At 46.9% G+C, this 13,855-nt stretch overlaps 1 protein-coding gene across 1 annotated transcript in view; it reads left to right on the top strand.

Annotated features, from left to right (window-relative positions):
- SLC16A2 (solute carrier family 16 member 2) overlaps window positions 1-13,405 on the top strand; it is a 218,333-nt gene extending 204,928 nt beyond the window's left edge. The window contains exons 3-6 of the mRNA XM_049873302.1: window positions 3,059-3,509; window positions 4,472-4,615; window positions 8,438-8,666; window positions 10,798-13,405. Of these exons, the coding sequence (XP_049729259.1) occupies window positions 3,059-3,509; window positions 4,472-4,615; window positions 8,438-8,666; window positions 10,798-11,018 (1,045 nt within the window). The 3' untranslated portion in view covers window positions 11,019-13,405. The remainder of the gene's footprint in view (window positions 1-3,058; window positions 3,510-4,471; window positions 4,616-8,437; window positions 8,667-10,797) is intronic.
- The last annotated feature ends 450 nt before the right edge of the window (window positions 13,406-13,855 follow it).

The raw sequence follows: 13,855 nt of genomic DNA, 5'->3' as shown, positions 1-13,855 counted from the left end.
CATGAGGGGATTAGACCGGCTGATCTTTTCAGGTCTTTTCCAGCCCTGCTATTCTATTCTTCTCCAATATGCCACACACCTCATTACCTCACCTTCCTTCCCAGAAACGAGCCTTCTCAAGTGGCACCTATTCGAACACCTAGCATTCCAGGATTCTGAGGGAATCTTATGCTGAAAAATAGTCTGCTAAGCCTAAGGATGTTTAGCATTTCTGGCCCTTTTCCAGGCACATGTACCTGACAATGCATGGATGATTTTGGAGAAAGATTCACGTTTTGGACATGAAAAAGGATGTTTAATAGTGTCCCCCACTGAGGTACAGATCCAGAACTCAGCTATCCAGCTAGGCCTAGGCTAAACTTAATCCCTAGTCCCACTGGCAGAACTTGGTTGAGTCAGGAGAGGAGCAGGCCACAAGTTTCTTTTTTCTGCTTTCTTTTCTGCCAGCCCTGCAGAAACATGTCTGTAGGGGAGAGGATAATTGAAGATCCTACAGCACAGCCTGAGGAATGTGGGATTCCTTAAAAAAAAACTCTGTTGAGTCTCTGCCAAAGACATTTTGGAAGTTTTGGTACATCCTACTTCCAATCTGGAAACCCTGGTGGCAAAGTGGTTAAGAGCTATGGCTGCTAACCAAAAGGTCCACAGTTCAGATCCACCAGGTGCTCCTTGGAAACACTATGGGGCAGTCCTACTCTGTCCTATAGGGTCTCTATGAGTCGGAATCAACTCGATGGCAACAGGTTTGGTTTTGGTTTTACTTCCAGTCTTCCTGTGCTGGTGTACGAAAATACAGGCCTGGAGACATGGGAGTGACCATAGTGACATGTCTGGAATGAGGGCAGAGATAACTTGTCAGAGACTTGCTTTTCGAGCTTGGCTTCCCAGAGAAGGACCATGATTATATTATCTAGGCCTAACAGTGAAGAATGTCATGTCCTGCCACAACTGGGTCCTGTGAGGGTAAGCCAACTTTCTGTATAACTCAAGCATTTCCAGCTGCCCTGCCTACCCTCCAGCAGAGCTTAGATTTGACCTGCAATGATTTCTTGGTGCTGTCACATTCGCTTGGTACCAAAACCAAGCCCATTGCTGTCGAGTCGACTGGTACAGAGGAGGGAAAAACCAGTGTCCTACCTAGAATCTGCTCAACCCTCCCAGGCAAGCAGCTCAAAATCTTTCCAGGACTGCTCTAGTGGCCAGTTTCATTTGTCCTCTGCAAAGCTGGTTCCTGGCTCCTTGTGAGGAGGAGCTAGGCCTGAGAAGAGTCTCCAGTCCCAGCACTACACAGCAGAGGCCTGTTTTGTATGGCTGAGCAGAGCAAAGTGTAAACAAATTAGCAACATATGGATCCCATTTTCCTGCCAATCCATATGGGGTCAGTTACAGGAAGAGAAGGAACTCAGATATATTTTCTTCTGACACTCTTCTCTACACACACTGGAGTAGGCATTCTGTTCTCCAGCCCCTAACTCCCTCCTCATCCCCTTTTCTCTTTCTGTAAGAACATCTTCAAAGGCAAGAAGCTTTCTGGATGGCTTCACATGCAGAGGAAAAGTGATTCTGCCTGTGGCTAGTGCTCCAAGTCATCCTTGCAGTTGTCTGAGTCAGGGCTCTATGTTCCTTTGGATGGCATGGAATGGGGCAGAGTGCAGGCAGAGGTAATGAGGCTCTGGCAAGCCCAACTCAGGGGCCTCCTGCCCTGGAGCCCAGCTGGAAATAGATCCACCACACAGCACCCTTAATTGAATCCCATGCTTTGTCCTCACCAGCCACCTTCCCAAAGTTCTAACTCCTCTTCCTTAGACAAAGCCCCAGCCCAGGCCAACCCCAAAGGGTATTTCAAGAATCTAATTGGATAAGGCTCCAAGGAACTTGACAGGAGAGGATTAGTTGACTTATCTCTGTGTTCCAAGTGGAGACTACATTTTTGAAATCAAGGCCCTTGCTTATGTCCAGTTAATGCTAGCAGATGGAGAAAAATGATGGTAAGAGATGTCTTAGAAACATGGATGCTAGCACCACATCATCTCTGCAGCATAGGCTCAGTTCTTTAGTAGGAGGACTGGGTCTATCCATGGGGTACAACTACCTGACCATGGAGAGTATTAATTAAGTGGGCAGATAAGGACTATTGCAAAATATGCAGAGGCATCAAAAGGACAGAATTCATTAGGTTGTACCAATATTGTCTCAGGGCAGAGGGCTGGCCAAGCTGACCTTCACATGTCCTTTTCCCTTCTGACACTTTACATTCTGTTACAGAGGTTTATGGCCACAGCAGGGTGTAAGAGTTTTATGCCAGGAGCTGTCTTAGTGGTCAGACCCACAACTTCTTTGAGGCTTCACTTCTCATCATGCAGCCAACCTAGGTCTCTCAACCTCAGGCTACTCTGGGGAGATAATCCACACCATGTTCAGCATCAGAGGCAGGGAATCTGGAAGTTAAAAGGACTTCTCACCTCAGGATCCCCAAGGGGGTGTCTCCGAAGAGACCATCAGCCATTTTTCTTAAGTATTAATAGCCCGGAGCATGGAGACAGACACTGAAGAGTCCTACGGAGGGTCTCAACCTTCCAAGATCTTGGATATTTGCAAACCTTTATTATTACTTTTGATAAACCTGTGGCCACCAGCCTATCCATGGTGGATAGTGGCTGTGGCCATGGCTTATCCAAGTCTAGGTGAGCAGTGACGTGAAACTGTTCTCTTTAAGGCACCTCATCTGGCCTTTGCATAGGCTGGTTCTGGCTTTCTTTTGAACAATCCTCTTTGATGGGGTACTATGGAATGCATACTAGAGTCACAGAGACCTGGATTCAAGTCCAAGCTTTGTTTATCCTTGGTTATGTGACCCTGGGCAAATACTTTACCTCTCTAAGCCTCTGCTTCACCATCTGCAAAATGGGGATCAGATGGCCCTGTTCCTTGTCTTCTCTGAGGATCAGTGGCAGGTGGGGCTATGGGTTTCAGGGTGGGGGAGGGAGGTCTGAAGGGAGAAGGGCAGGTGGATTGCTGGTCAGGCTGTTGAGAACAGCTCTTGGTGTCTCCCCCACAGCTCCCTAAGCCTGCGTTACTTCACCTATGGGATTCTCTTTGGTTGTGGCTGTTCCTTCGCCTTTCAGCCATCCCTCGTCATCCTGGGCCACTATTTCCAACGCCGCCTGGGTCTGGCCAATGGTGTGGTGTCTGCTGGGAGTAGCATCTTCTCCATGTCTTTCCCCTTCCTCATCAATATGCTGGGGGACAAGATCAAGCTGGCCCAAACCTTCCAGGTGCTGAGTACCTTTATGTTTGTTCTCATGCTGCTTTCACTCACCTACCGGCCCCTCCTGCCCAGCTCCCAGGACACCCCAAGCAAGAGGGGTGTCCGCACCCTGCGCCATCGCTTTCTGGCTCAGCTCAGGAAGTACTTCAACATGCGAGTGTTCCGCCAACGTACCTACCGCATCTGGGCCTTCGGGATTGCTGCTGCTGCCCTTGGCTACTTCATTCCCTATGTACACCTGGTGAGGAATATGAACATGGGCCCACCCCACCTGGCCCCAGGGAGCTGCCCTCAACCTGCCTGGAGTCTACAGCGTGGGGGTGGAGGATATTGAAAGGGCAGAGCTGAAACCTTTGGAAAAGGGGACAAAACAGTGGTTGGAGAGACCCAGGGAGGGGAAGGCACAGGCTGAGGGAGGACCTTAATGGGAAATGGAGGGAGTTCCTCAAGGGAAGGCCAATGGGCTGTGGTTTCCCCACTGATAAATCTAGATAGATTTTTAGGAGGAGATAAGTATTGTCTGGATGCAGAGGACTAGCCCAGATGACTCAACAACAAGTTTTCCCAAGGTCTTTGTGGTCAGATGATTTTGTTTGGGAAACAACATACACAAGATCTCTCTCTCTCTCATAATGTGTAATAATCAATTAAATGTTCTAAAAAATTCTGCAGTAAAGGAACCTATTAATCTTTGTTTAACTCAGCATCCACTAAACTTATGTGGCCACAGAACTCTTGGTTGTAGCCCAGTTGTTGTCCTCTACAGATCTCATGTTTCTTAGAACATGCTTTTGGAAGAGTTGCCTAGAAGTTGGTGGATCCTTATCCCCTGCTGACTTGCTGTTGCCCCAGACTATCAAGTCGGGTTAGGAGATTAGGGAGATTGTAGAGGAACCCTTGGATTTTCTCAGCTGTTAGGATTGTGTTCTGTCCTGCTGGGGCTTGGAAGGGGCTTGGAGATACACCACCCCTTTCAGCTGCTGCTCAGAAGCCCAGAATCCAGGTAACCAAGGGAGGTCTATGCAACCTTTTAGGCTGTTGGAAGCAGCCAGAAAGATTGTCCTGGAGTTAGGGCTTCAGGGGAAAGGGCTCTTGCCCTGGTCTTAGAAAGTAAGCAGTGGAGGCTTCTGGATATGCCAACAGTTAACCAGTTAGCTTCTCTTCCTTCTCCTGCCCTTGGGGGCCTGGTGCTATGCTTTTCAGATGAAGTATGTGGAAGAGGAATTCTCGGAAATCAAGCAAACCTGGGTGCTCTTGGTGTGTATTGGGGCTACCTCAGGCCTCGGGCGTCTTGTGTCGGGCCGTATCAGCGACTCCATTCCTGGACTTAAGAAGATCTACTTGCAGGTGAGTGTGGCCATCCTGTCCACTGTGGGAAGAAACAGCCTGCCACAGATGTTAGGTTATTGCCAGCCTTTGGGATAGCATGGTAGGATGTGCAACTGCTGTGCCCTAGGCCCCAGCTCTGACACCAGCTTGTTGTGTGACATGGGAAAGACAATCAAATTACCTGAGCCTCAGGTTCTCCTGCTTTCAAATGAAGACAATCATCTTTGTTCAGCCTACCCTCACCAAGATGGAGTGAGGAGCCAATGAGAGCAGTGTGTATGGGACCTCTTAAAAACAAAACTAGTTGCCATCAAGTTGATTCCGGCTCATGGCAACCCAATGTGTGTCAGAGTAGAACTTTCCTCCATACAGTTCTCCTGGAAGCAGATCACCAAACCTTTCTTCTGAGGCATCCCTGGCGGGGGGTTGAACCACCAACATTTCAGTTAGTAGCCCAGCTCTTAACCATTTGTGCCACCCAGGGACTCCAGATCCACTTTTAGAACACTTTAAAAAGAAGTTATTAACTGGCAAAATTGTCACGAAAGGAGAGACTGGAAGGGCTGACTCATTAGGGGGAGAGTAAGTGGGAGTATGGAGTAAGGTGTATGTAAGCTTATATGTGACAGACTGACTTGATTTGTAAATGTTCACTTAAAGCTCAATAAAAATTACCAAAAAAAAAAAAAAGAAGAAGTTATTAACAGTGGCTCCTCCATCTGTAAGGGGGAAACTTAGGCCAGGAGCTAGATGCTGTCTCCAGTGAGAACTGATCTCATTGCTATCCTACACTGTCTTGGAGGGTCTTGGACATCTGTAGCCCTCTGTGGCCCAGTGTCTGTCTCTTCTAGGTCCAGGTCCAGATCCATCATCATACTTTCAGTGCTACTGGGCACCAAGCATTGGTTCCCAAACACCATGCTATCAATGGACACAAAAAAGTTGCCAGAAGAGGCTAGACTTCCCATCTCCTCTTTGGGCCTATTTCCTCATTTTTCAATGGGAATAATGCTTATCTTTACTATCTCACTTCATAGGTAAGTATCAAAAGAAATATAGGTGTGAGCAGACTTTGGGAAGTAAAATTTGTTGTAGCCATACAAGTCTTTAATCTTTCTGATGGTGACAGGTAACCTCATGTTATGGGAAGTAGCCACACGGATGTGCGAACTAGGCTCTAGTCTGGTTTTGAATATAGATTTCTGCTCAGACTGTGTCTTTGTCTATGTGGCAGCAATACTGCCTTTCTGACCTGGCTCGTGCTTTTTGCTCCTGCAGCCGGGCATACCAGGAGGTGACCAAGTGTGGAACCTTGTGGAAAGGTGAAGGCATTACCAGAAAACAAGTGGTCACAAATAATCCATCAGGAAGGTGGTTGAGTTCTGACTCACTTGTCTGCTGGAGAAGCCATAAAAACACTTCCAAGGAACCCTGACTATACTCACAGCAGGGATTTCTCTTTCTTCTGGCAGCCCCAAGTGCTTTCCCAAATAACCCTCAGATGTCTTAATCAAGGATATGATTAAGATTTTCTTTTGTGTTTAACTTTGTGTTCAGTTTGCAGGAGCTGGTGAATCTGCTTTGTGCAAGCTAGGGGAGCTCTTATGGCTCATCTAGTTCAGCCTCTACTTATCCTGATGGAGATACAGAGGGAAAGGGTCACACGGCCAGTAATGGCAGAACTGAGTTCCCATGCGATACTCTTCTCATATTCCACTTAACCCTAAGTGATAGATAGCAGAGACAAGTCCCAGAGATGATAAGTGACTTGACCTAGGTCAAACAAAGAAACTGTGATTGAGACAAACCAACTATGAACATTTGAATTTCTACGTAGATATCAGCAAATGCCTTTTCTGCATGTCTTTGTTCATAATTGTGGCTTTGCGAGCCTTTTCTACATGCCACCCCTGCCAGTGTCAGCAGCTCCAAGATGCTAAAGTGTTCTAGAAATCAATGCAAGCTGGCCTTGGGCCAGGGCTTTATCTTAAGGAGAGACAGAAGGCTCTGCTTAGCCATATAGCTCATCTGATTCTCACAATGGTCCCTCAGAAAGTAGGGTCTGAGCAATCTTTGCTTTCTATTGTGCAGAAGGTGTTCCAAGGGAGGGGGAAGCATCAGCTAGGCTTAGGACCTAGTGCTTCTGCTGACCGCTTCTCCCCCACCCACCTATCTCCTGCTTCCCTTTTGCACTCTTACTTGGCCCAGTGTTACCACTTAGAATAATATAAAAATAATCTTAGAACATTATAGCTTAAATGTATCTTCATCAACTTGTAGTCTAAGTCCCTCATTTACAAATTGGAGAACTGAGGCCCAGAAAGGGAAGGTGACTTGTCCAAGCTCATCCTGCTAGTGAGTGTCTCAGGCTGAGAGCACAAGACAAAGGATAAACTTCTTTCTCTAGAACTCCTTAAGATTCCATCACAGGAATTTGGGGGTGGCCTTTTATAACCCCTACCTCCCTCTCTCCCTGGGTCAAATGTAGGCACACAGTCCTGGGGGAGAGAAGGAGTGCACACAGCTCCAGGTTCTGAAGAGCCACCCACACCAAGCCCATATCCATTAGACCCTGTGGTTCCTGCCATTGGTAAGGACAGGCACATGTGTCTGGCATTGAGCTCCTGGACAGTCTGTCTGCCTATCTGTCCAAAAAGAAAATGGCGACAACCTGCAGGACAGCCTCATTTTGGGCTAGTTCTTGAGGACTGATTCTCAGTTCCAAGATGAATTTTCAACTTCAGAACCTTGGCAAGGCTCCCTGGAGGATGTTAAGAAACAGCTAGGACAATAGGTAGCAATTAGAGCCCGTTAAAGTCAGTTAATGGCAGTCCTTTGTGTTATATAATGGTATTAACTCTTAATTACCATAATGGGCTTAGCCGATAGGTGGGTCTGGTTTTATCTCATAGTTGTGTGGTATGAATCTCCTAGAGGAGAAGCTTGGGGTGCCTGGGTTCTTTTTCCTAGCTTCTGGCTAGCTACCCCAACTTCAAAGGCCTCCCAACAAAGAAATTTCCTCAGATAGTATGGCCAGGACATTTCTTCTCCTCTCCAAAAACCAACTGATCAACCTAACAAACTCACGGCCAGCAAAAACACAGAAAATACTTACAGTATGAAATAGCCTTGATCATCCCCTCCTTCCATGTGTTCCTCGGTAAGTCAGCCTGCCTAGACACCTGCCCAGTGGTTTGGTTCTCCTGAAAGGCCCATTTGCTGCCCTCTCAGGGTACCCAGCCAAACCCAGAGGCTCCCAGAGCCATAAGAAGCCTGGATGAACCTCCCAATGGTCTCCTTCATGCTAAGGTGTTTTCTAAAATCAGATCTCCATAAAAATGAGCACTGGCTCCTTCCCCATTTCAGGAAGATGTGCCTTTCATTCAAACCCCCATCTACTCATCATGCAAGACGTCTTCGCTCCCTCTCCCCCTTCCTCCTCCAATCCCTTACTTGGATCTAAGAACACCAACGTGGCTTAGTCTTCAGACCCTGATTCCTGAGGCAGCCAAACACAGGATCAGAAAGCAGACACACCCTTTATCTCATGGTCCAATGTAAAGACAAACTTCTTGAGACCAGGGCCCATGCCCCAACCCCCCCGCCTTTTTTATCCTGACATCATCATAGTCAAATAGGGACTCTGTTAAAGACTTTGAATCTGTCAGTGCAAAACTTAGAAGGGGCCCGAGTCACCATTTAGTTCAACTGCTCTCCTTGTTGACAACTTCCTACCCCATTTTATAGATGGTAGAAATGAGGCGCTGAGAAAGGAGATGTGATTTGCTATGTGGCCTTGGCTGACCAGCACAGCATGACCTCAGACCCTTGCTCCCACAGGTCATCTCCTTCTTGCTCCTGGGCCTGATGTCCATGATGATTCCTCTGTGCCGGGGCTTTGGGGGCCTCATCGTTGTCTGCCTCTTCCTGGGCCTATGTGATGGCTTCTTCATCACCATCATGGCCCCCATCGCCTTTGAGCTGGTGGGCCCAATGCAGGCCTCGCAGGCCATTGGCTACCTTCTGGGCATGATGGCCCTGCCAATGATTGCTGGGCCCCCCATTGCAGGTGAGGCTGATATTCTAGGGAGGGCATAAGTGGGGGAGTCCTGTCTTCTTTGGGCTTTAGTTCTCCTGAGCACCTCTGCCTAAAGCCTTTTTTTCTCTTATTCTCTGTTTAAGCAGCCTTATCAGAATGCATGAAATGCCTTACCACTACTGGCGGAAGAGGCTAAGCACAATATACATGCATGAATTCATTTTAGGGAATGAGTTTTGCATGGTTGTATATCTGTTTCAATGGGGTTTTACTGTAAACAACATGGCTGCTGCAAGGAGGGTAAGTGAAAGAAATGGGTTTTGCCTTCTTGACCATTCTATTGATCCAGCATCCTCTTTCTCTCTCCACAGGTAAGTGATTATTTGCAAGGGTAGAAAGAGAAGAGAAAGTGGGTCCTGGTTATATTAAGATTTAGAGACATTCCTCTCTTCTACTGGCTTCTGAACTGTGGGTGAGATTTGACTAAGGTCAGACCCTAGGACTGGGTCAGTGATTCTCACCTCCATTAAGTGGCAGACTAAGTGGTGGCTTGGCATCTTTCAGAACTCCCAGTTTTTGCCTCCACTGTCCCAGAAGGACATTGTTGGTATCCCAGGGGGACATAGGAAACAAGGAAAAACCAATGAAAGCAGAACTTCGTTTCTTTTCTATATGATTTATTGTAAATATTGATTCATTGGCTAGCCTCTCTTAGGCTGGTCAATGGTGCTAACTCAACAAATACTGTGCAAGGTCTTGTGAGGGCACTGGTCATTCTGTATGACAGTGTCAAGAGCTTTCCCTTAGGCAACACTGCTCACTGGGGGAAAAGAGCTTCTACCTATCCCTAGACCCAACAGTGCCCATCTCCACATCTCTTTCCCTTTTGCTTACTTCCTGAGCAGCCCAAGGGCCTTCTTGCCTTTCCTGACCAGTATCTATTGGCTCATCCTCCCCATATTAGCTCCCAGAGGTGAGCAGGGGAGGCCTGTGTCTCATGACAATCACATCCATGGTATTGATAGCTTGGAGGAACCCAGAGGGGCCAAACATTTCTGTAGCTGGAAGGAAGGGTACACATACAGCCTCCCTTCAAGCAAATGTGAATTCAGCTGAATTGTTCCACAAGAACATTCTAGTGCAAGTTGAGGTCAGGGAGAAAGGTATATCCCAATGAGCTAAGGCAAGACTTAGTCATTGTCTTAGTTACCATAACAAATATACCACAAGCGGGTGCTTTAAAGAACAGAAGCTTATTTTCTCAAAGTTCTGGAGGCTAGAAGTCCAAATCAGGGTCTTTGCTGTGTCGATTCCTTCTCTGGGTCCCTCTCCTAGTTTCCGGTGATGATCATCAATCCTTGGCATTCCCGATGCTTCTTGGCATTCCTTGGTGTCTGTCTTCCCTCCTGTGTGTGTGTGTCTCTGTATCTATTCTGCTCTCTTTATAATTCAGAAGTGGTTAAGTTTAGGACCTACCCTACTCTGGTATGACCCCATTAACATAATGAAAGAAAACCGCTATTTCCAAACAAGGTCATATTTACAGGTACCAAACCAAAAAAACCAAACCCAGTGCTGTCAAGTTGATTCTGACTCATGACGACCCTATAGGACAGAGTAGAGCTGCTCCCATAGAGCTTCCAAGGAGTGCCTGGCGCATTCGAACTGCTGACCCTCTGGTTAGCAGCCATAACACTTACCCACTACGCCACCAGGGTTTCTGCTTTACAGGTACAGGGGTTAGGATTTTAATATATTTTGGGAGGACAAAATTTAGTCCATACCATATATCTTCTGTGGAGTCCTTTTAAACTAGATTTTCTCCTAACTCCACACCTGGGAATGACAGGAAGTTAGCTGTAGCTTTATGAAAGTCACAAAGGAAAAAAAAATTCAAGAGATGTTTCATTAGCTTCTTTCATAATAAGTATTAACCCCAAGAGTCTGCAGCCCTAGTACTTCAGTGAGGGGCCACCTGCCCTTGTAATAGAGGCTTTATTTCTTCCTTCTAGGAGTGTTCGAATTGAGAGGGCTCCTGAGTCAAGGCAGTGCAGGTCAAGGATCTCTGGAGAGACACTGTAATGGCCCCTACAAGAGGCAGAGAGCACTTTTGAGCAGTAAGGCAAAGCTGAGATTGACTTGTCTCTCTTGACTATTGCAGGCCTTCTCCGCAACTGTTTTGGGGACTACCATGTGGCCTTCTACTTTGCCGGTGTGCCCCCCATCATTGGGGCTGTAATCCTCTTCTTCGTCCCTCTGATGCATCAAAGGATGTTCAAGAAAGAGCAGAGGGATTCCAGCAAGGATAAGATGTTGGCTCCTGACCCAGACCCCAACGGGGAGCTGCTGCCAGGCTCCCCCACCCCTGAGGAACCCATCTAATGCCTCATTCTTGCCATTGTGTGATTCTCCCCAGCCCTTCTCCTTCACTCCACTCTGCTCAGCATTTACATTTTTGCCACCAGCACACTTGTTCCCAAACCTGTGCACATAGCATTTTAGTCACCTGACCATCCCCTTGGAGCCAAAACTCCAGGTGTTCCAAACTCACTAACCAAACTTTTCCAAGAATGCCTTTAAATTTGCCAGGGCCCTTCTCCTCCCAGGATATGGGGAAACTTGGGATTATCCCTTGCTTGGCCTTTGGAACTTCTCCATATATTTTCTAACCCCTGTGGGGGGGGGGCTAAGGGGATGGAAACTCCTGGCTTTGACTTGTTAGTCACCTACTAAAAGCAATTCCTAAAGGTGCTACTGTGTCCCTAGGAGCCTACTGGGGAGACCCAGACCTCCATGTTCCAAGGAGTTTATTGCCATCTGTCCTTGCAAGCTGTTATCAAGGGGGAGGGAGATGTTGGGGAAGCAAAATGAAACAAGGAGTCTCAGAGTCTCTGAAGGCCTTGGCTTCCTAAGATCTGTGCGTGCCATCACTTTACAAGTGTACAAGCAGTCTCCCTATCACACTTCTGGTTAATACTCTGTTTCCTTCTGCTTTTTTCCTTTTGTCCTCTATTGCCTCCTCTCCCTTCTCTTCCCTATTTCTTTTTATGACTGTCATAGACACATGGGTGTTTGGAGAAAGGAGGGACCCAGAGCTTAAACCAATCAGCCTCACCTTGGCCCAACCCACCCCTGACACTAGAATCAATCCCACTCATCTCAGACAGAACCACATCTCACTTTTGGGCTCAAGCTGATAGAATACACTGGAAAAGTAGAGTATCATTTTGGGAAGGGGCCTTAAACAGCATAGAGTTCTGCTCACCAATTTTATAGACTTCCCAAGCCAATGTGTTAACCCGGAGGCCCTCACAGCTCTCTAACCTTGTATCCATGGGTGCAATATGTGAAGAAACTCCTTTCATCTCAGCAGGCAGAGGAGGACTGATGACAGGGAAATGGCATGGAGGAGGGGAAGGGCAGTAGTTATTGACATAGTGAAGGACCAACTACTCCATCTCTCATTACTCATGACATGTCAATATTTCCACCTGAGTCAGGTCAAGGAAGGGACTACTTTAGGAAAAATCTCATTCCCAACCTTGGTCCCAAAAAGGTACAGGCAGCAACTGCACATAGAATTGGACAATTTCTTTTAGGAAAGGGAAGCCATCCCAGCCTTTACCCCCAGTGTGTCACCAATACTGAACACACTGTGCCACTCTGCCTAGGAGGTTGGCACATCTCCAGTGGGCCAGAAAGGTGGACTGTAGGCCACTTTTATCCCTCTGAAGTAGGTGCCAGCTCCTTTTCTGTGCTTACACTCTGGGCAACAGTCTTGCTTAAGAGCATTCCCAGTGCCCTTGGCTAGGGGCGGAAGGCACTGCCAGACTGTATCCAACTTGCACAGCTCAGCTCATTAGGAGCTCAGCCTCTCATTCACTTTGAATCTTTGTGTCTTTTTCTCCCTTCTCTGACCCTTTGTCTTTTGTGTTCCTGTCACCCCAACATTTTATCATCTTTTTGCCAGGCATCCCTGGCTATCATTAGGAGGCAACAATGACTTGCCACCCCAAGCCAGGGCCATCCTAGGATCAGGAGGATGAGGTTGGTTGTAAGGGGCTCCAAAGAGGACAATGGTTCACATCCATGGTTTTTTTTGTTTTTTGTTTTTTTCCGTTACAAACAGGCAGCTGGGGCATGGCTGGTCCCTGATGGTTTCATTCAAGGCCAAAGTCCTGAGCCCCTACATTGGTCTCAGTCCAGCTCTTATCAGCTCCTCAAAGGAAAACTCACTGGTTTTTGGCTCTGTGGATGAGAAGGGAGCCCAGTTACTATTCTGTCAGCCTAAACAACAGTGGAGCAGGAGAAGCTGGGCCCCATAAATCCTGTAACTCCCAGGAAAGACCATTGAAAATGCTGTAGCAGCAAAGCCCTTGCTTTCATTTCTCCCTGCTTCGTCTCCACTATGTCACCAGAGAGTGGTTTTCCTGGGCCTCTTTTGTTGTTCATGGTGCAGATAGCTCTTAAGAATCAGACTGCCACCCACTTCTCTCCAGATGAAGGAAAGATTCTCACAGGTTCAAAATCTGCCTATTCAGATGTCACATAATGTCGGGATGTCACATTACTTCTTCCGTACATGTGCATGTGCACATGTGGGCTTGTGTGCTTTTGAAGAATGCTGGTTGGTGAAAGTGGCACAGTATTAATATTTAGGGTAGGATGCAGCCTTTTATGCGCCATAAAGAATTCTAGGAGAATGAACAAAATTTGGGAGCTCGAGACCTGGGACATTTAAATCCTCAAGGGGTTTGGAACAAAATAAACTGATCTAAAAATCTAAAAATTTAGTTTCTGTACGTACATTGTTTATAAGGGTGAAATGATCTTAACCTGGTTAACTGCAAGAAGTTTGGCATAAGGACTGAAATCTCGTTTCAAATCAAAATTTTGTCAGGATCATTACATTTTTTTTTTTTATAGTCTCTGTGAGAGCAGAAATTGGAAAAGAAGTTATACAGAGCATTGGAGTTGGGTGGGCTGGTAGGGATTGGATTTTTTTAGGGAGTTCTGAAGTGGAAAAGCCATTACTTCACAAAACAGAAACATGGTTACTGGTTGAGTCAGAGTAAAGGCCCCCAAAAGACAACCACCTTGTTACAAATATGCCATGTTGAAAATTGGCAAAGACCTTAGCAATAATCCAATCCAAGTCACCTTTTCTCTCCGTTACGTTATGGATGGGATTCTGAAAGGACTGGTGTAGTTGGGTCACA

Source organism: Elephas maximus, chromosome X, assembly GCF_024166365.1.
Source record: "Elephas maximus indicus isolate mEleMax1 chromosome X, mEleMax1 primary haplotype, whole genome shotgun sequence".
NCBI classification, from domain to species: Eukaryota; Metazoa; Chordata; class Mammalia; order Proboscidea; family Elephantidae; genus Elephas; species Elephas maximus.
This window is presented reverse-complemented; position numbering and strand designations above follow the sequence as displayed.